A 23317-nucleotide genomic window follows, 5' to 3' on the forward strand; every position below is an offset into this window, starting at 1 on the left:
GTGAACCTGGGAGGCAGAGCTTGCAGTGAGTCAAGATCACGCCACTGCACTCCAGCCTGGGCGACAGAGAGAGACTCCATCTCAAAAAATAAATAAATAAAAATTTTAAAAAGTAATTCCTCCAAACATAATTATAAATAAATAATTAGTACAAGTATAAAAGTACAGAAGGTCCTTTTTATTATAAAGATTCTTACAGTCTTATATTAATTCAACTTTTGGGATTAGAATTATCCATAAACCAGTCCTATGCATACCGTTCCTATCCATACCACTACGTGCCAAACATCTCAATATTAAAACATTCTAGTATATTCAGATAGTAAATTGTAACCACACCTGATATCCTGATATGGTACAAAGTCCTTGTCAACAAAGGTCTCATTAATTTTCTTAATTATGTCCATGCCTTCTGTCACCTCACCAAACACTGTATGGACACCATCAAGGTAATCTAGATTTTCTCCTGTAGTGATAAGAAACTATACAGAAGGACACATAATAAATACCATAAAAATAATACATAACTCAAATTGAAATCAGTTACAGACTGACAAAAAAGTACACAAAAGTTAAGAGTCCACATTTACTGCACCAATTCTTAGACACTTGTTACTAGAACTAAGTAAAAAGTACAAAGCTTATACTGGCATAACTCATCTTATTGCGCTTTGCAGATACTACATTTTTTACAATTAAGGATTTCTGGCAACTGTGTATTAAGTCTACTGGTGCCATTTTCCCAACAGCGTATGCTCACTTCACGATTCTGGCTCAGGTTTTGGTAATTCTCACAAGATTTCAAACTTTTTCATTACTATTATATCTCTTATTACGATCTGTAATCTTTGATCTTACTACTGTAATTGTTTTGGGGCACCACAAACTGTGCCCATATAAGATGGTGAACTTAATCCATAAATGTTGTATGTGTTCTGACTAATCCACCAACCAGCCATTCCCATCTTTCTCCCTCTCAGTGCTCCCTATTCCCCAAGACACAACAATATTGAAATTAGGCCAATTAACCCTATAAGTGTTCAAGTAAAAGGAAGAGTGGCACATCTCTCACTTTAAATCAAAAGCTAAAAAGGACTAAGCATAGTGAGAAAGGCATGTTGAAAGCCAAGATAAGCCAAAAGCTAGGCCTCTTGTACCAAACAATAGCTGAGTTGTAAATGCAAAGGAAAAGTTCTTGAAGAAAATTAGAAGTGCTGTTCTATGAATGATAAGAAAATGAAACAGGCTTACTGATGATATGAAGAAAGTTTTAATAATCTACATAGGTCAAACCAGCCACAACGATCCCTTAAGCTAAAGTCTAATTTCAAACAAGCCCTAACTTTCTTCAATTCTATAAAGGCTGAGAGAGGGAGGTAGCTGCAAAAGAAAGTCTGAAGCTAGCAGAGGTTAGTTCATGAAGTTTAAGGAAAGAGGCCAGGTGCAGTGGATTACTTCGTCTCAAAAAAAAAAAAAAAAAAAAGAGAAGTTTAAGGAAAGAAGTTATCTCCATAATTTAAAAGTGCAAGGTGAAGCAGCAAGTGCTGACACAGAAGCTACAGCAAGTGGCCAGGTGCAGTGGTTCACGCCTGTGTAATCCCAGCACTTTGGGAGGCCGAGGCAGGTGGATCACAAGTCAGGAGTTCAAGACCAGCCTGAACAACATGGTGAAACTCCGCCTCTACTAAAAACGCAAAAGTTAGCCAGGCATGGTGGCATGCACCTGTAATCCCAGCTACTCAGGAGGCTGAGGGAGGAGAATTGCTTGAACCTGGGAGGCGACGGTTGCAGAGTCAAGATCACGCCACTGCACTCCAGCCTGGGCGACAGAGTGAGACTCTGTCACAAAAAATAAAATAAAAAAAGAAGCTGCAGCATGCAGCTAGTTACCTGGAAGATCTAGCTAAGATCACTGATGAAGATGACTACATGAAATAACAAATTTTCCATGTAGATGAAACAGCCTTATACTGGAAGGTGATGCCACTTAGGACTTTCATAGCTAGAGAGGAAAAGTCAATGCCTAGCTTCAAAGCTTCAAAGGACAAGCTGACTCTTCCGTTACAGGCTAATCCAGCTAGTGACTTTAAGTTGAAACCAATGCTCATTGACCATACCAAAAATCCTGGGGCCCTTAAGAATGATGCTAAATCTATTCTGCCTGTGCTCTAGAAATGAAACAACAAAGCTTAGATGACAGCACATCTGTTTACAGCAGGTTTTATCAAATAAAAAATTTTAAGATCACTGTTGAGACCTGCTGCTCAGAACAAAGATCCTTTTTAATATTACTGCACTTTTAATAAGAAATCCTTTTAAAATGTTACTGCTCATTGACAATACTCTGGGTCACCCAGGAGCTCTGATGGATATGACGTACAAAAGGAAATTAATATTGTTTTCAGCTGTGCACAGTGGCGCACACCTGTAAACCCAGCACTTTGGGAGGCTGACGCAGGCGGATCACTTGAGGCCAGCAGTTCAAGGCCAGCCTGGCCCACATGGTCAACATGGTGAAAACCCATCTCTATTATAAATACAAAAAATTAGCCAGGCATGGTGGTACATGCCTATAATCCCAGCTACTCAGGAGGCTGAGGCAAGAGAATAGTTTGAACCTGGGAGGCAGAGGTTGCAGTGAGGTGAGACTGCACCACTGTACTCCAGCCTGGGTGACAGAGTGAGACTGTCTCAAAAAATAAAAATTCTGTTTTCACGCCTGCTAACATAACAGTCATTAAGGAGCCATAGATCAAAGAGTAATTTCAACTTTCAAGTATTATCATTTAAGAAATACAGCCTGGCATGTGGCGTGTACCTATAGTCCCAGCTACTCAGGAGGCTGAGGTAGAAGGATCACTTGAGCAATGTAGTGAGGCCCCATCTCTAAAAATAAAAATAAAAACAAAAAAACACATTTTATAAGGCTATAGCTGCCACAGACGGTGATTCCTCTGATGGATACGGGCAAGTAGATTGAAAACCTTCTGAAAAAGATTCACCATTCTCGATGTCATTAAGAACATTCGTGATTTGTGGGAGGAGGTCAAAATACCAATATTAACAGAAGTTTGGAAGAAGTCAATTCCAACCCTCATGGATGACTTTGAGTGGCTTAAGACTTCAGTGAAGGAAGTAACTGCAAATGTGGTAGAAATTACAAGAGAATGAGAATTAGAAGTAGAGCCTGAAGATGGGACTGAATGCTGCAATCTCATGATCAAACACGACCACATATGGAGCTGCTTCTTAAGGATAAGCAAACAGAGTGGTTTTCTTCCCTTTTTTTCTTTGTTTGACACAGACTTGCCGCATTGCTCAGGCTGGAGTGCAGTGGTGCAATGTCGGCTCACTGCAACCCACGCCTCCCAGGTTGAAGCAATTCTCCTGTCTCAGCCTCCCAAGTAGCTGGGACTACTGGCACCTGCCACCACGCCCAGCTAATTTTTGTATTTTCAGTAGAGACGGGGTTTCACTATATTGGTCAGGCTGGTCTCAAACTCCTGACCTCAGGTGATGTGCCAGCTTCAGCCTCCCAAAATGCTGGGATTACAAGCCTGAGCCACCGCACCCAGCCAAGTGATTTACTGAGATGGAATCTTCTCCTGGTGAAGATGCTATGATCATTGTTGAAACAACAACAAAAGATTTAGGATATTACATAAACTTGGCTGATACGGTAGTAGCAGGGTTTGAGAGGATTGACTTCCATCTTAAAAGAATTCTACTAAATGCTATCAAACAGCATCGTATGATACACAGAAATGTTTCATGAAAGGAAGAGTCCATCAACATGGCAAACTTCTGTTGTCTTACTTATTTATTTGCAAGACAAGGTCTCACTGTCACCCAAGCTGGAATGCAGTGGTGCAATCACAGCTCACTGCACCCTTGACCTCCCGGGCTCAAGTGATCCTCCCACCTCAGCTTCCCAAAAAGCAGGAACTACAGCCTATACCACTATGCCCAGTTAATTTTTGTATTTTTTTGTGGAGATGGGGTTTTCACCATGTTTCCTAGGCTGGTCTTGAAATCCTGAGCTCAACTGATCTGCCTGCCTTGCCCCTGCAAAGTACTGGGATTATAGATGTATGCCACCGTGCCAGTCAGTTGTCTCATTTTGAGAAGCTGTCACAGTCACACCAACCTTCAGCAATCACCACCCTGATTAGTCAATGGCCATCAACATCAAGGCAAGACCCTTCACCAGCGAAAAGATTATGAGTTACTGAAGACTCACATGATCAGAAGGATTTTTTAGTAATAAAGTATTTTTTGGTCAGCCACAGTGGCTCACACCTGTAATCCCAGCATTTTGGGAGGCCAAGGCAGGTGGATCATCTGGGGTCAGGAGTTTGAGACCAGCCTAGCCAACATGGCAAAACCCCATCTCTACCAAAAATACAAAAAGTACCTGGGCGTGGTGGCAGGCACTTGTAATCCCAGCTACAAGGGAGGCTGAGGCAGGAGAATCGCTTGAACCTGAGAGGCGGAGGTTGCAGTGAGCCGAGATCGCGCCACTGCACTCCAGCCTTGCTGACAGAGCGAGACTCTGTCTCAAAATAAATAAATAAAATTAAATTAAATACTTGGACAAGTCGTAACTCAAATTCATGTGTATATAGTAGAAAATAAAAGTACCTACTCTAACAGGATTGTTGGGAGAATTAAACAAGGCAATGAAAAGAAGGTACTCTACATAATATTTTTAAAAAGTAAGAAATACTGAAAAATGGCCAGGCACGGTGGCTCACGCCTGTGACCCCAGCACTTTGGGAGGCCAAGGCGAGTGCATTATGAGGTTAAGTGATTGAGATCATCGTGGCTAATGTGGTGAAACCCCACCTCTACTAAAAATACAAAAATTAGCCAGGTGTTGTGGCAGGCGCATGTAATCCCAGCTACTCGGGAGGCCGAGGCAGGAGAATTGCTTGAACCCGGGAGGCAGAGGTTGCCGTGAGCTGAGATTGTGCCATCGCACTCCAGCGTGGGCGACAGAGTGAGACTCCATCTCATAAAATAAATAAATAAATAAATAAAATAAAAAGAAATACTGAAAAACGAGCCACAAATGTGAACAGTGATAATCACGGATGGTGGAGTTGTAGGTAATGTTTTTCTTTGTACTTTTCTGTATTTTCTCAATTCTTCACAATGGGAATGCTTTATATTTAAAAGAATAATATTTTTTAAACACAGAAAAAGTGCATTTTTTTCCCTAACAAATATTTCTGACTGAAACCCTCTCAGCCTCACTGGATAGTTTAAAAAATAACTCTGTGGGCTCCTTCCAGTCCTTCATTTCTAAGCAAACCTTATATTCTTACTCATTTCCTAACCTGAGATCCATGTTGATCACTGCCATTATTCACCATGGACACTGTGCCTTTCTTCTTGTGCTTAATTCTTGGGACTTTTTCTGCCTCAAAAAAGCTTGCTTGATCACCATACAGTTGGCTGAAAAAAGATACAAGGTTATAACATGTTTAAGTACTCTCAAAATGAAATATAGAAGTACTAGTAACACAGAGGGTTACCAACTACTTCTTTACAGAAATGCCAACAGGATTCAAAATATTACTTTTTTTCTAGACATTCAGGGAACTTAGGGGAAAAAAGTCTAAATTTAAACCATATTTTAAAATGTAGATTGAAGCATAAGCAATTATATTTTTCCTCATTTAAGAACAAAAGAATTTGTTCTGCCCTTCCAGAGGTAATAAATAAATAAATAAATAAAACTACTTACCCAAAAATAGACTCTCCTCCACGGCCAGTCCCTGTAGGATCGCCAGTTTGTATGATAAAATCCCTCTGTAATATGTAGGATTCTTTGTTAATTCACAGAGTTTGTTAGATAGTTCCAATAACAAAGGAAAAGACTAATATCTACCAACTCACCTGTACATTGTGAATAAGGCAATAATTGTAATATTTTATTTTGCACAATTTCAAGAAATTCAAGCAGGCTGAAAGAAAAGTAAACACCAAATTTATCACAGTAATCCTCAAATACATTTTTAAATAAGTAAAACCACAGTAAAATGTAATTTCTAAATTACCATTAAAAGAAAACAAAAGTCAAATGTCCAAAGCTATAAAAAAGGGCACTAGGCCGGGCGCTGTGGCTCACACCAGCAATCCCAGCACTTTGGGAGGCCGAGGTGGGTGGATCACTTGAGTTCAGGAGTCTGAGACCAGCCTGGCCAATATGGTGAAACCCTGTCTCAACCAAAAATACCAAAAAAACTAGCCAGGCATGGTAGCAGGCACTTATAATCCCAGCTACTAGGGAGGCTGAGGCAGGAGAATCACTCGAACCCAGGAGTTGGAGGTTGCAGTGAGCCAAGATCACACCACTGCACTCCGGCCTGGGCAACAGAGTGAGACTCCGTCTCAAAATAAAACGAAATAAAAGGGCAGTAAGTCTAGGGAAAAAAAAAAAAATTTAAATTACGTTTTTCTTTCTTTCATAAGACTTTTGGGGCATCTGGGCTAATACAGAAAACTGACACCTGTGATAAGCAATCATTTACTGATGGATTGATTTTATTATGAGAAAAAAGAACACTTAAAGAGCATATTGTAATAGGAAAGGATCTAGCAGAATATATAAAAATGGACACAGATTATATCAATTAGGAAAAAGTCAAACACCCCAGGTCATTTCTTTAATAATAAACAGCCCTTAATAAAAATCCATACACTTATGAACGATCTTTCTCATATAAATTAATCTGCTTATCCAGTAAACATTTACTGAGTACCTTCTAGATGCCTGACACTGCCATCACAAATGCCATTAAACCGTGGTCCCTGCTCTCAAAAAGTTCACAGTCTAGTCGTGGAAAGACACATTAACAAGTTCTTAAGGCACTAAGTTAGAAACCAGGCAGACTTTAGTAAGATATATGAGGCAATTCTTGCCCTCAAAAAGCTTACATTAAATTAGGGTCCTTACATCTGAACACAAGTAGTCACATATTGGGCATATCTAATTAATAACATGTGTGCCACTTAAATAGTAAAATGGTAAAAAGTAGTTTTAAAAATTCCACAAGAGTTCAAAAGATTGTTTCTGGCTAGGGAAATTAGAAAACCTCAGGGAAGGTTAAGGCAAGCATTAAAAGAACTGGACTAGCAGAGAGTGAAGGGTGAGCATTTTAGGTTTGGAAGACTATGAAAAGGCCTGGAAATGGAAATTTAAATGTTTTAGGGGAGGTCCAAAAGACCAAAGTTCTGTAATAGTCTGGTATTACAGAGTAATAGAGAATTAAAAGACTGGAGTGATAAGATGGGGCTGAGCTGTTCAAGAGTGCTGAATATCAGTCTTGCAGTTGTTTTTCTTGAATATATTTCTGGGCTTCCTGTTTAACAGATAGCAGTGGTCCTTCTACTAGAAAACAAAAAGAATGGATTTAGGCAATGATCATCAATGGCTGCCAAAATCTTTAGGCCTTTCATCAAAATCTGATGGGAACAATTTATAAAGGCAACAAGGCCTTAACCCACTGACCAATTTTAACATCACAGAAAGAGCCAACCAGACATAAAGTGCCTCCTGAATGTGATGCAGCTGAAAGAACACACTATCTCATGTGAAATATTCTTGCCAAAAACATTAAACTGGAATCTAACCAAGGCTCTGAAGCTAAAGAACAATTTATAGGAAACAGAGAGTACACAGGAATATGTTAACGTACCCAGTAAACAATCAGTCAAATTCAAAACAAGAGAAATTCTACAAGACAAAGCACCCAGATTCTTTCTCACATTTTTTTCAAGAAAAAAAAAAGGGGAGAACCAATAGATTAAACATATATGCGACATTTTAACCAATATATGGACTTTGGGTCCTAATTTAAATTTTTTTAAAGTTTATGACTTTAAATGATACTAAAAAATTATTGCTAGTTTTTTCAAATGTGATGAGATTTGTGGTTCTGTTTTTTATCCTTTTTTACAACTTTTTCTCTTTAGGATTTTTCCCTTTTCCCTGTCAAATTTTTTTTCTTTTTTTAACCTGTCACTTATGTGGTACTTAAGCTCATAGTTCCATTTTTTTGTTTTTTTAAAGAGACCTTATATTTTAGAAATACATACTGAAGTAATTATAGATTAAACCGATGCACTGGAAGTGGATACTAAATGATACTAAAAAATTATTGCTAGTTTTTTCTTTTTTTTTTCTTTGTTTTTTTTTTTTGTTTTTTTTTTTTGTTTTTTGAGACAGAGTCTGGCTCTGTCGCCCAGGCTGGAGTGCAGTGGCCGGATCTCAGCTCACTGCAAGCTCCGCCTCCTGGGTTTACGCCATTCTCCTGCCTCAGCCTCCCGAGTAGCTGGGACTACAGGCGCCGCCACCACGCCCGGCTAGTTTTTTGTATTTTTTTAGTAGAGACGGGGTTTCACCATGTTAGCCAGGATGGTCTCGATCTCCTGACCTCGTGATCCGCCCGTCTCGGCCTCCCAAAGTGCTGGGATTACAGGCTTGAGCCACCGCGCCCGGCCTATTGCTAGTTTTTTCAAAGTGTGATGAGATTTGTGGTTCTGTTTTTTATCCTTTTTTACAACTTTTTCTCTTTTCTTTAGTATTTTTCCTTTTCCTTGTCAAATTTTTTTTTCTTTTTTTAACCTGTCACTTATGTGGTACTTAAGCTCATAGTTCCATTTCTTTGTTTTTTTTAAAGAGACCTTATATTTTAGAAATATGTACTGAAGTAATTACAGATTAAACAGATGCACTGGAAGCGGGGGTATTATAAATGAAGAAAGATTGGCTATGTGTTCACAGCTATTAAACAAAGCTGGTCATGTGGACACGAGAGTTCATTTACATAATTCTCTCTACATCTGGGTTTTAAATTTTCTATAATAAGAAGTTAAAAAAAAAAAAAGGAAGAAAGAATGGAAGGAAGGTAGATAAGTCTGGATATGTTGATCATAGATTGATAAGTGAGTATAAATACAGCAGGTACACACATAAGCAGATCTCCAGTCATATGCTTACAAATATGTACAGGGGGTGGACTTATGTTTTGGTGTTACACGCTTATCTTTGCAGAACCACTGCTTGTTATTTGGGTGGGGTAGCTCTACCCCCCCTTTATTTCCTCACAGCTCTGGGGTAAGAGACCCATTCATTTTGCCAGGTGCTGTTCCACACGGACAGACCATCAAAGGAACTCAAAGAAAAGCAAAATCAAGGGATAAAAAACAAAATTCCCTAAATATTATTCGAAACACTGGATTCAACCACCCTTAAAACCAAGCTTACCCCAGTATTATGAGGCAACCAATTATTTTCTTTGTTTAAGCCAGTTTGAGTTGGGTTTCTGTCACTTGCACAAAGGGTCCTCACTAATACAACACATTTATATCCATTAGTCATTATAATGAACCCCTAGTGTGTGCCCTAAAAGTAGCAGACATTGTACTAGGTACTCAGGATATAGAGATGATAATTATGGTATAGTTCCTGCTCTCAGTGGAGTTTACATTCTTGAGAGAGGACACGACTTGTAAACAACTCCAGGATAATAGGTAAATGTTAAAATAAAACGTGTCATGTGGTTTATAAAAGACCTAAGACAGAGCAGAGGAAACCTCAGGCAACTCTGCTTAGAAAGGAGGGAGAGCTTCAAAGAAGAGATGACGCTTGATCTGAGATTTAGATAAAAAGCAGTAAGTTTGCCAGAAGGACAAGAGTGGAGAGGAATACTGGTTAGAAGGAAAAGCAAAAGAATGGTAAAAATGGTACAGGAGAGTTCGCAGTGTTTTTGCCAGGTGGAGAAGAGGGAGGAATAGCTGCATGCAGTGGAAAGTGGAGCACAGCAGGAGGTAGTTATTGTACAATATTGCAACTTATTTCACCTTCTTTGATAGGTTCTGCATTCCATGTGAATAGGACCCTGTTTGTAACTAATCTCTTCTGGTCTATGTTTCTTCCTGATTCTGATACTTTCTCCACACTACTGCCTATTATCTTCTCAAAACAAGTATGCCATGCCTCAATACTGCTTTTAAAGTCTTCAAGGACTCTGATCATCAGTAGGGCATACAAGACTATTCACGACCTGACCTAAGCGTATCCGACCACACTCGAGTCTACCGTTCCACGACTCATACCAGTCCTTCCAGCCACACCAAACTACTTGCCGTTTCCAGAAAATTCCAAACGAAGACAGTCCAAGCTAAGAAAACCCTCATTCCCATTCATCTTTGAAAGGACTAGTTCAAGTGTTCTACAGAGTCTTTGCTAGCTTTGCTTCTTCCCACCCCCACCAAAGAAGACGCCCTCCTCTGGTTTCCATGGCAACTTAATACATTCTTCTACCATAACACATATAAAACTAAAATGGGTTCCTGTGTCTATTTCCCCTGATGGAAAATCAGACCCTCAGGGGCAAGAAGTCAAGCCGAGGACTTAGCCCAGTGCCTCGAAGGCTCAGTCCACACTCCAGACAACCTCTTCCTCCTCCACCCAGGTGGGATGCCCACACTTGCTGCACCAATCACACCCTAACTGCCTTCATCAAGATTTAACCGATTACACACCAAGCAAAGTTGCTGTGTTCCTCTCACGAGTAAACACAATAAAGGCACAAAAGCTATGGGTATTGTATGTGCAGCTCAAATCACACACACACACGCCCCAAAGGCAATTAATGACCGCAAGCACCCTCCACCGGACTGGCCAGCACAAGATAGGGGAGAGGGGCTGCCAAGGCTCAAACAATTCTCGTCACAAAAACTTTTCTAGCCAAGGCCGGTTAATAAAATAGCCCAGTCGTGGGCACCAGCGCCCAGAACCTCGAGCTCCAGTCAATCTCTGCCCTGGACTGCGCAGAGAAAGGAAAGTAGGGGGACAAGCTCGGGGAACCCGGCGACAGGTGAGTAGGGCTCAAGCCTCACCACGCGGCCGCTCCTCGGTGTACAAGTCGATGACGACGTCGCCCAAAGTGGTCTCTAGCAGAACCGCCATGGCGCCCGCTGCTCCTCTGCTACAAACCCCGGGGGGGCTGACAGGCGCAGGCCGTCGGCGTCTTCTACGCCGCACGTCACCCTCTGCGCGACCCCTCTTGCGTCATCTCGCCGGCACCTCCCCCGCTTCCGGGCAGTTCCTTGCGGCCGGCGTGTGGGCGCCGGGCCGCCCAGCTGACTTAAAGTCCTGGTTGGTCCCGCCCCCGGCGCGGCGGTTTTGAAAACCCTGGTCCGCCCTTGGCTTTTTTTACGGAAGCCTGTCCCTCAGAACGGTCTCAGTATAGTGTTTTGTGCCCCGTTTGTGTCCGTCTCAAGAGCAGAGCCGCTATCCGAGCGGCCCTTTTATCCACCAGGGGGCGCCCGCGGCGGGGTCTTCTCTCCACCTATTTGGGCCGACTCCTCCGGGTTTCCTGTCAGTCTCCTTTTCGCAAAACAACTTTTGGCCTCTACTAGGAGTTTCAGATTCTAAGAACTAACATTTTGTTTTGTTTTCTGTTTTGAGAGACGGTCTCGCTCTGTCGCCCAGGCTGGAGTGCAATGGCGCGATCTCGGCTCACTGCAACGTCCACGTCCCGGGCTCCAGCGATTCTCCTGTCTCCAGCCTCCCAAGTGACCACAGGCGCGCGCCACCACGCCCGGCTAATTTTGTTCTTTTATTTTGTAGAGATGGCGGTGGGGGAGGTGGTGTCACTATATTGCTCAGGCTGGCCTCGAACTCCTGAGCTCAAGAATGCGAACTCTTCCCGCCTTGGCCTCCCGAAGTGCTGGGATTACTGGCGTGAGCCACTGCGCCTGGCCAAAATTAACATTTTGCCACGCAAGTTTATTCCCCACACTCTCTTCTGGGCAAGCCTGTCACTCTCTCTTACGACATTTTACACATTATCTCCAATAACTTCACATCTGACGAAAAGCCAAGCTTTTTTTTTTTTTTTTTTTTTTTTGAGACGGTGTCTCGCTCTGTCGCCGAGGCTGGAGTGCAGTGGGCCGATCCAGCCTCCCGAGTAGCTGGGACTACAGGCACCCGCCACCACGCCCGGCTAATTTTTTTATTTTTAGTAGAGACAGGGTTTCACCGTGTTAGCCAGGATGGTCTCGATCTCCTGACCTCGTGATCCGCCCGCCTCGGCCTCCTGAAGTGCTAGGATTACAGGCGTGAGCCAGCGCGCCTGGCCGAACAAGCCAAAGCTTTTATAATGGCTTACAAAATCCTCTCCTACCCCATCTTCCTAGGCCATCTTCTTATTCATCTGAGGCCATACTAGACAGTTCGCTCTTCCCTGAACACTGCTGACATACTCCTGCCCCAAGGCCTTATCACTTGCCTTGGTTGAGGGACCTCTTCCTCCAGTTCTTTGCATGGCTCCCCTTCACCTCCTTCAGGCGCTTTGGCTTCCGTCATCGTCAGTGAGGCCCTCCATGGCTGCCATAATTAAAATTTAACACCACATACACTTTTCTTTTTTTCCATATAGTTTTTTCTCCAGAGTACTTTTTACAATCTAGCATGCTATTTACGAATTTGTTTATGTTTGTTTATTGTTACTAGAATGTGTGTTCCAGGATATTCCATCTTGTCTGTTTTGTTTAAAGCACTATCCCTAATGCTTATGACAGCGTGGTACATAATGCGCAAATGTTTGTTGAATGAATGAATGTTGTTTTTCGGTTTGGGGGTTTTTTTTTTGAGATGGAGTCTCGCTCTGTCGTCCAGGCTGGAGTGCAGTGGTGCGATCTCAGCTCACTACAACCTCCGACTCCTGGGTTCAAGTGATTCTCCTGCCTCAGCCTCCCGAGTAGCTGGGACTACAGGTGCGTGTCACCACGCCTGCCATCACAATATTCATGGCTGGGCGTGGTGGCTCATGCCTGTAATCCCAGCACTTTGGGAGGCTGAGGTGGGCCGATCACCTGAGGTCGGGAGTTCGAGACCAGCCTGGCCAACATGGTGAAACCCCATCTCTAATAAAAAATAAAAATAAAAAAAATTAGCTGGGTGTGGTAGCGCATGCTTGTAATCCCAGCTGCTGGGGAGGCTGAGGCAGAATTGCTTGAACACGGAAGGTGGAAGTTGCAGTGAGCCAGGATCGCGCCACTGCAGTCCAGCCTGAGTGACAGAGCAAGACTCCGTCTCAAGGAAAAAAAAAAAAAAGAAAGAAAGAAACTGCTCTCATACCATGTACCATTTATGCCTGATATGTCTTTAAGGGTTAAAAGTAAAGCCAACAAATGGAATCCTAAGACTGTGAGTTCCAGGTCACTGTAAGTTTCCTCAGTGCTGCTGAACTGAGAAAACCGCTTAGGACAGACCCAACAATTAGTCTTGTTGCAGAAATGGACCATGGCAGATATTGTAGGAGCTAAAGGGTGTGACGTATTAGTAAGTCCCATAAAAAGTCCTAACAGACCCAGTGATAGTAAAACGCTCATGTTTACTGTCGGTTAATAACCATTATTCCTGCTGTGAGGATAGTAATTAAGCAAAATGCTACAGTAATTGAGATTCTCTGTTCGATATTACACCGTGAGGGTGCTATAGTATATAGTAATATTTGGCTTAAAAGGAGAGGTAGAAACAGCAAAAAGGATTTGGTGAGGTAGAGGCGAGACTAAGGTGAGTAGTTCTTACTCCATTACTTACCTTTTGTGATTTTCAGCTTACGGTCTCCTACTTCTTTGCACTGATATTCAGGTCGTTCCTCTGGGCTGTCACGGGTTGCTCCCTCAGCTTTCCAGCTTTGACTCGAGTGTGATGTATCCAAAAGTCGATTCCTGTAACTTTTATTGCCAAGGGAGTTGAAAGAACGGTGTAAAGCCCTTCCCAGCTTGGGCTTAGGGTGGAAGAGAGAGAAGGGAGAGCCTTCACCAGTACCAAATCTCCTGGGTTAAATAGAGGTGGCCCAGTTCCCTGGGGTTGGGCCTTTGCTAATTGTGCTAATACCTGTTGCAAGTGAGACAGAGAAGTTACACGCTTGAATAGCTCAGAGGTTTTTTGATCTAATAGAAAATCATTGGTAAAGAAAGGTCGTCCATACAGCATCTCAAAAGGGCTAAGACCTAGTTTTGAAGGGGTATTTTTTATTCGTAGTAATGCCATAGGGAGAAGAGTGATCCAAGGAAGGTAAGCTTCTTGGGATAATTTTCTGAGGTGTCTCTTGATCATGTCATTAGTTTTCTCTACCTTTCCTGAGGGTAGGGTCTCCAAACACAGGGGAGATGGTATTCTATGCCAAGTGCTTTTGAGACCCCTTGTGTGACAGCTGCCTTAAACGAGGGTCCATTGTCACTTCGAAGATACCTAGGTAGACCAAAGCGGGGAGTTATTTCATTAACTAACACTTTTATTACCTCAGAGGCTTTTTCTGTACGGCATTGGAATGCCTCTACCCAGTGAGTGAAGGTGTCTGCCTATACCAGCAGGTATTGGATGCCCTTTGTCTTCGGCATGTGGGTGAAGTCTATTTGGCAGTCTTCCCCTGGATAGCCTCCTATTCTTTGGGGTTGAGGAGGAAGGAGTCGCCTGTTCAGGATTATTTTTAAGACAGACTTCACAAGCATTAACAACCTCCTTAACTGTTTTTAGTAAGTTATCTCCTGAAAACAATCTCTGGGCACATTGATATGTCTTATCCTTTCCCAGGTGAAAAGCTTGGTGAAGGACTTCAAGGACTTTCCATCGGCTAGAGGCTGGCAAGTGGAGCTTGCCATCCTCCGACTGTCACCATCCTGAGGGCAGAAATGTATACCCTCGAGAAGTGGCCCATTCTACTTCTGTAGGGGAGTACTGAGGTTTAATTCCTCTTATGGAGCCTTCCCAGACTAGAGGGGTTTGAAGTGTTGATGTCTTGAGGCTTTCTTGGCACTGACTTAGCTGTCTGATCAGCTAATCTATTTCCTTCAGCTACCTCATCTGTTCCCTTTTGATGTCCCCTACAATGTATTACTGCAATTTCTCATGGAAGGAAAACTGAGGATAGTAATGTATTAATTTCCTGGTGATATTTTATAGGAGATCCATTGGTGGTAAGAAAATGCCTTTCCAGGCCCTGCATGGTGGCTCACGCCTATAATCCCAGCACTTTGGGAGTCTGAAGCGAGAGGATCATGAGGTCAGGAGTTCGAGACCAGCCTGGCCAACATAGTGAAATTCCATCTCTACGAAAAATACAATAATTAGCCAGGCATGGTGGCAGGTGCCTGTAATCCCAGCTACTTGGGAGGCTGAAGCAGAAGAATCGCTTGAACCTGGGAGGCAGAGGTTATAGTGAGCTGAGATCATGCCACTGCACTCCAGCATGAGCAACAAAAGCAAAAGTCCATCTCAAAAAAAAAAAAAACAGAAAAGAAAATTCCTTTCCTTCCAAATGGCCGCATGAGCATGGAGAACCAGGAAAGTATACTTGGAGTCAGTGTAAATATTAGCTACCTTTCCTGTGATTAATTCAATTGCTCTTGTAAGAGCTATTAGCTCAGCTAATTGAGCACTTGTGCCTGGAGGAAGAGACACACTTTCAATAGAATCAAATTCAATAGAATCAAATAGTGGCTGGATTTAGGCTAGAACAAGTCTTTAATTGGATGTGGGAACCCTCTAACAACAGGGCCTGATATTTAAGCCAATGGAGTTATGTTCCCAGGGGGATTATGGCTGCCTCCTTCCTTGGAGCAAGTAGTCAATGATTACTGCGCATCCTGCCTTGCGGATCCCTTGTTCTATAAAAGAGCTCCATCTGTGAAGAGGGTCCAGTCTGAATTCTCTAGGGGAGTTTCCCTGAGTTCCTCCCTGGCTGCATAGATTTGTACTATGACTTGTTCACAGTTATGTTCAGGTTCCCCAGTCTCCTCAGGGAGGAAGGTGGCTGGATTTAGGCTAGAACAAGTCTTTAATTGGATGTGGGAACCCTCTAACAGCAGGGCCTGATATTTAAGGAGTCAGCTATCTGTTAGCCAAAGCCTTTCTCTAGAGTACAGTAGTCCTGCCACATTATGTGGGGTCTAAACAGTTAAATCATTCCCCAGGGTTAGTTTGGAGGCTTCTGGGACCAGAAGAGCCACCAGTCCCTTCTAGCTTGTAGAGTTTCTGCTGGCTTGGTAGTGGCAAATTCTCTCAGCATTTGTTTGTCTGAAATAGACTGTATCTTTGTTTGTGAAGCTTAGTTTTGCTGGATACAAAATTCTTGGCTGATAATTGTTTTGTTTAAGGAAGCTAAAGATAAGACCCTAATCCCATATAGGTTATAGGGTCTCTGCAGAGAAACTGTTGTTAATCTGACACGTCTTCCTTTATAGGTTACCTGATGCTTTTGCCTCACAGCTCTTAAGATTCTTTCCTTCTGGCTGGGTGCGGTGGCTCACGCCTGTAATCCCAGCACTTTGGGAGGCCGAGGCAGGCGGATCACAAGGTCAGGAGATTGAGACCATCCTGGCTAACACGGTGAAACCCCATCTCTACTTAAAAAAAAAAAAATACAAAAAATTAGCCAGGCACGGTGGTGGGCGCCTGTGGTTTCAGCTACTCGGGAGACTGAGGCAGGAGAATGGCGTGGGCCCGGGAGGCGGAGCTTGCAGTGAGCCGAGATCGTGCCACTGCACTCCAGCCTGGGCGACAGAGCGAGACTCCGTCTCAAAAAAAAGAAAAAAAAAGATTCATTCCTTCTTCTTGACTTTAGATAACCTAATAACTATGTGCCTAGGTGGTGATCTTTTTGTGTTGAATTTCCTGGTGTTCTTTGAGTTTCTTGTATTTGGATGTCTAGGTTTCTAGCAAGGCCAGCCCCAGAGCTGTTTGTACTGGTACCAGTGTTAAGTGGGTCAAATTCTTGGGCCTCCAGGTGGCTTGCTCAAATGCTGGTAGCGACAGTGACAATCCAGGTGTTTGGGTAGGTTTTGGGCTCGTGGGTAGCTGCTGGGAAATGACTGATGGCAGTAGCAGTGGTGGAGCAACCCACTGGGGCCCAAACAGTCTGTGCTTGTATTGGCGAGGGCTGTGACAGGTTGAGTTGCACTGGTAGCACTACCAGCTGTGAAAGTATCAGCAGGATGGGTCAGCCCAACCTTAGACCCCCGCAGGAGTGGCCATTCAGGTGTCAATGGTCATAGATTGGGATGGGTGATTTTCAGGTCCCTGGATAGCATGCTTGAGTACTGGAGGAATGGTACTGGGCTGGCCAACTTGTACTCTGGCCCGCTGGTAGTGAATTTAGGTGCTTTTTGTGATAAGTAGAGGCAGAGTGGTCCACAGGCCACAGGCAGAATGCTCAGGTGTGGGCAGTGGCAGCTGTGCTGTGGGCCTGCCCTCAGGGAGGGTGGGACCCGTCTCAGCTGGAGTAGTGCAGGCAGGCAGCTGTAGGCAGTGCAGTTTGCCCAGGCCTTGGCCCACAGCAGCCTGCAGCTGCAGTGGTGAGATTTGTCCTAGGGTTGCATAGGAGTGCCTGGCCTCCCCTCTCACTTCTCAGTCCGGTGGCAGCAATGTCAGCATCAGCCCAGCCCCAGGGCAAGATACAAATCCCCAGAGGCTAGGCTCTGAAAATGGCACCAAGCTGAAGCTACTCTGGCCTTGGATGCCTCTGGGACTTTGTATGAGTTCGCTCTTTGAAGCTGTGTCTCTGTGCAATCTCTAAGCACCTTCCTGTTAGACTTGAGACCTGCATGGCTTGAGTGGTTCTGCAGCTATGTTATAAAAGACGATGGCAGAAGTATGAAGCTCTGAGGGTTTTTCTCTTACCCTTTCCCTGTGTTTGGAAGCTTCTCCCACTTCTCATCCAATCCTAGCTGAGCAAGCTGCCTCTTTCCCTGCTTTCAGTGCTTCCTATCACTTCTCTGTTGAATCCCAGTGTTCTCTCTTAGACAATCTTTTTGAAGTATGAATATCTACTTGCTATATTTGTCCCTCTCCATAGAGGAGGTGCATACTAGCTGCATTTACTCAGGCATCTTGAACCCTCTCCTTGATGTTAATGTTTGGAAAGCAACAAAAATGTACTAATCTTTTCTCCAGATTTAATCTAACTTATCATTTACATTTGGTTGAATTGCAAATAATATAGCTCTTTCTTTTCACCTATGTAACTACTATACAAACCACTTCAACATATTTAAATATTTGTAGCATTAGAGTCAATAAGATAATGACAAGCATAAACTATATAATGAAATGATACTTTCCTTGTGACGGCAGAATATTTTATATTTAGGGATATAATTAAGTACAGCATAATTTAAAGATGGTGTAAATTACACACTGAATAATAATAAGATATTCTATCTAGAGTTTAAGATGTCCATACCTTAATTATCAGAGTTGGGAGATGATTGAAAAATTAAAAATTAAAAAACAAATGCCTATACCGGAGTCTGATTCTTCAAAACAATCTGGCAATACCCTATATGGTCATTAGTGACCATATAGGTCATATAGCAAGTAGATATTCATACTTCATACCATATAGCAAGTAGATATTCATACTTCAAAAAGATTGTCTAAGAGAGAACACTGGGATTCAACAGAAAAGTAATAGGAAGCACTGATGTGAAATCATTCCTCATGTTTATTATGTCACTTTCTAATTCTCTTGAATAGTTCAAATTCTTCTTTAAAAATTACTTGATTAGTGGCTCATGCCTGTAATCTCAACACTTTGGGAGGCCAAGACAGGCAGATCACTTGAGCTCAGGAGTTTGAGACCAGCCTGGCCAACATGGTAAAACTCTGTTTCTACTAAAAATACAAAAATTAGCTGGGTGTGGTGGCACATGCCTGTAATTCCAGCCACTGGGGAGGCTTAGGTATAAGAATTGCTTCAACCCGGGAGGTGGAGGTTGCAGTAAGCCGAGATCATGCCACTACACTCTAGCCTGGGTAATGGAGTGAGACTCTATCTCAAAAAAAAAAAAAAATTGCTTGATTTTTTCCAAACCCTCTCTTTTTTCTTTGGATTTGTAATATTTATCTTAAGGATACACAGAATGTTATCAAACATTACTCTTTAATACTATCTCTAGTCTTGTAATTTAGGATTCTACTAGGGAAAGATTATATGAGTTATATACAGTATCAGGCAATTAGGTTGAACTAAGGTTTCAGTTTTCTTTTCTTTTTCTTTCTTTAAAAAAAGTTTTTGAACAGGGTCTCATTCCTGTTCAGGCTGGAGTGCAGTGGGATGACCAGGGCTCATTGCTGCTTCAACCTCGGTGAGTATTGAAGTCCCCCACTCCACTAAAAATACAAAAATTTGTCAGGTGTGGTGGCAGATGCCTATAATCCCAGCTACTTGGGAGGCTGAGGCAGGAGAATTGCTTGAACCCAGGAGGCAGAGGTTGCAGTGAACTCATATCATGCCCCTGTGCTCCAGTCTGGGCAGCAGAGTGAGACTCCATCTCAAAAACAAAAAACAAACAAACAGAAAAACAACCATCTATGATAAACCCTCTCAAATAAAAAAACAACCATCTATGATAAACCCATAGCCAACATTATACTGAATAGGGAAAAGTTTAAAGCGTTCCCCCTAAGAACTGGAATAAGAAAAGGATGACCACTTTCACCACTTCTATTCAACACAGTATTAGAAATCCTAGCCAGAGCAATCAGACAAGAGGAATAAAGGGAATCCAAATCTGTAAAGAAGAAATCAAATTGTTGCAGGTTGCTAATGATATGATCATATACCTAGAAAACCCTAAAGACTCATCCAAAAAGTTACTACATCTGATACATGAATTCAGTAAAGTTTCAGGATACAAAATCAATGTACACAAATCAGTAACACTGTTATACCCCAACAGCAATCAAGCTGAGAATCAAACCGAGAACTCAATAACTTTTACAATAGCTGCAAAAAAATAATAAAATACTTAGGAATATACCTAATCTAGGAGATGAAAGACCTCTACAAGGAAAACTACAAAACACTGCTGAAAGAAATCACAGATGACACAAACAAATGGAAACACATCCCATGCTCATGAATGGGTAGAATCAGTATTGTGAAAATGACTATACTGCCAAAAACAATCTACAAATTCAATGCAATTCCCATCAAAATACCATCATCATCTTCACAGAACTAGAAAAAACAATCCTAAAATTCATATAGAACCAAAAAAGAGCCCATATAGCCAAAGCAAGACTAAGCAAAAAGAACAAAATTTTTTTTTTTTTTTTTTTTTGAGATGGAGTTTCGCTGTTGTTCCCCGGGCTGGAGTGCAATGGCGCAATCTCGGCTCACCGCAACCTCCACCTCCCGGGTTCAAGCGATTCTCCTGCCTCAGCCTCCCGAGTAGCTGGGATTACAGACATGCATCACTACCCGTGGCTAATTGTTTTGACTTTTAGTAGAGATGGAGTTTCTCCTTGTTAGTCAGGCTGGTCTTGAACTCCCAACCTAAGGTGATCCACCTGCCTCGGCCTCCCAAAGTGCTGGAATTACAGACGTGAGCCACTGCACCCAACCTTTTTTGTTCTTTACCTGACTTCAAACTCTACTCTAAGGCTATAGTCACCAAAACAGCATGTTACTGGTATAAAAATAGGCAAATAGACCAATGGAACAGAATAGAGAACCCAGAAATAAAGCTAACAGCCAACTGATCTTCAACAAAGCAAACAAAAACATAAAGTGGGGGAAAGAATACCATACAATGGTTCTGGGATAATTGGCAAGCAACATGTAGAAGAATGAATCCTCATGTCTTACCTTATTAAAAATCAACTGAAGATGTATCAAAGACTTCAATCTAAGACCTGAAACCATCAAAATTTTAGAAGATAACATTAGAAAAACTCTTCTAGACACTGGCTTAGGCAAAGACTTCATGACCAAGAACCCAAAAGCAAATGCAACAACAACAAAAAAGAAAAATAGATGGAACTTAATTAAACTAAAAGGTTTCTGCACAGCAAAAGAAATAATCAGTAAACAGACATCCCACAGAGTGGACAAAAATTTTCACAAACCGTGCATCCAACAAAGGACTAATATCCAGAATCTGCAATGAACTCAAACAAATCAGCAAGAAAAAAACAAATACTCTCATCGAAAAGTAGGCTAAGGACATGAATAGACAATTCTCAAAAGAAGATATACGAATGGTCAACAAACATGAAAAAATGCTCAACATCACTAACTATCAGGGAAATGCAAATCAAAACCACAATGCAATACCACTTTACCCCTGTAAGAATGGCCATAATTTAAAAAAAATAGATATTGGCATGGATACGGTGAAAAGGGAACACTTCTACACTGCTGGCGGGAATGTACAACCACTATGGAAAACATTATGGAGATTCCTGAAAGAACTAAAAGTAGATCTACCATTTTGATGCAGCAGTCCCACTTTTGGGTTTCCACCTAGATGAAAAGAAGTCATTACATGAAAAAGAGACTTTCACACACATGTTTATAGCAGCACAATTCACAATTGTAAAATTATGGAACCAGCCCAAATGTCCATCAATCAACGAGTGGATAAAGAAAATGTGGCAGTGGCCGGGCGCAGTGGTTCACGCCTATAATTGCAGCACTTTGGGAAACTGAGGCGGGCAGATCATCTGAGGTCAGGAGTTGGAGACCAGCCTGACCAAGATGATGAAACCCCAACTCTATTAAAAATACAAAAATTAGGCTGGGGGCGGTGGCTCATGCTTGTAATCCCAGCACTTTGGGAGGCCGAGGTGGGTGGATCACGAGGTCAGGAGATCGAGACCATCCTGGCTAACACGGTGAAAAACCCCCATCTCTACTAAAAATACAAAAAATTAGCCGGGTGTGGTGGTGGGCACCTGTAATCCCAGCTACCTGGGAGGCTGAGTCAGGAGAATGGCATGAACCCGGGAGGCGGAGCTTGTAGTGAGCCAAGATCGAGCCACTGCACTCCAGCCTGGGTGACAGAGTGAGACTCCCTCTCAAAAAAAAAAAATTAGCTGGGCGTGGTGGCACTCACCTGTAATCCCAGCTACTTGCGAGGCTGAGGCAGGAGAATTGCTCGAACCTGAGAGGCAGAGGTTGCAGTGAGCCGAGATCATGCCACTGCACTCTAGCCTGGGTGACAGAGAGAGACTCTGACTCAAAAAAAAAAAAAAAAAAAAAAGAAAGTGATATATATACATATATATATATACACACACACACATATATATATATATACACCATAGAATACTACTCAACCATAAAAAGAAACAAAATAATAGTATTTGCAGCAACCTGGAAGGAGTTGCAGACCATTATTCTAAGTGAAGTAACTCAGGAATGGAAAACTAAACATTGTATGTTCTCACTTATAAGCGGGAGCTAAGCTATGTGGATGCAAAGGCATAAGAATGATCCAATGGACTTTGGGGACTCAGGGGGAAGGTTGAAAGGGGCTGAAGAATAAAAGACTATAATTAGGTACAGTGTACACTGCTCAGATTATAGGTGTACCAAAAGTTGAGAAATCAGCACTAAAGAACTTATCCATGTAACCAAATACCACTTGTTTCCCACAAACTATTAAAATTAAAAATGTAAAAATTTTAAAAATTTTAAAGTAATTGACAATAAAAAAACACAAAAAATAGAATGATTTCAAATAAACAACCTAATAATGCACTTAAAGGAACTAGAAAAGCAAGAACAAATCACACTCCCAAATTATGAGAAGAAAAAATAAAGATCAGAGCAGAACTAAATCAATTTATGACTAAAAAGTTACAAAGGACCAATGAAACAAAAAGTTGGTTCTTCAAAAAAATAAACAAAATTGATAAACTGCTATCTAGACCAGCCAAGAAAAGAATACTCAAATAAACAAAATCAAAAATGAGAAAGGAGATATTACCATTGATGCCACAGAAATACGAAAAAATTATCAGAGACTTTTATGACTATATGCTGACAAACTGGAAAACCTACAGGAAACGTATACATTCTTGGACGCTACAATCTACCAAGACTGAATCAGAAAGAAACAGAAAACCTGAACAGACTAATAATGAGTAAGAAGTTTGAATCAGTAATAAAAATCTCTCAACAATATAAAGCCTAGGATCAGATGGATTCACATTCAAATTTGCTCAAGTGTACAAAGTAGAACTAATGTCAATCCTCCTGAAATGATTCCAAAAAAACTGAAAAGGAGGGAATTCTCCCTAATTCTTTTTTTTTTTTTTTTTTTTTTTTTTTTTTTTTTTTTTTTTTGAGACAGAGTCTCACTCTGTCACCCAGGCTGGAGTGTAGTGGCGTGATTTCGGCTCACTGCAACCTCCACATCCTGGGTTCAAGCAATTCTCCTGCCTCAGCCTCCTGAGTGGCTTGGACTACAGGTGTGCACCACCAGGCCCAGCTAATTTTTGTAT

The 23317-nt window shown here is 42.0% G+C and overlaps 1 protein-coding gene across 1 annotated transcript in view; it reads right to left on the reverse strand.

Annotated features, from left to right (window-relative positions):
- The window catches only part of PPIL4 (peptidylprolyl isomerase like 4), a 40760-nt gene extending 29726 nt beyond the window's left edge, over positions 1 to 11034 (reverse strand). The window contains exons 1-5 of the mRNA XM_008006687.3: positions 10912 to 11034; positions 5902 to 5969; positions 5750 to 5814; positions 5340 to 5457; positions 340 to 482 (exon numbers count right to left, since the gene is read on the reverse strand). Of these exons, the coding sequence (XP_008004878.1) occupies positions 340 to 482; positions 5340 to 5457; positions 5750 to 5814; positions 5902 to 5969; positions 10912 to 10981 (464 nt within the window). The 5' untranslated portion in view covers positions 10982 to 11034. The remainder of the gene's footprint in view (positions 1 to 339; positions 483 to 5339; positions 5458 to 5749; positions 5815 to 5901; positions 5970 to 10911) is intronic.
- Positions 11035 to 23317: the final 12283 nt, after the last annotated feature.

The sequence above is a fragment of the Chlorocebus sabaeus genome, chromosome 13 (genome assembly GCF_047675955.1).
Source record: "Chlorocebus sabaeus isolate Y175 chromosome 13, mChlSab1.0.hap1, whole genome shotgun sequence".
Taxonomy (NCBI): domain Eukaryota; kingdom Metazoa; phylum Chordata; class Mammalia; order Primates; family Cercopithecidae; genus Chlorocebus; species Chlorocebus sabaeus.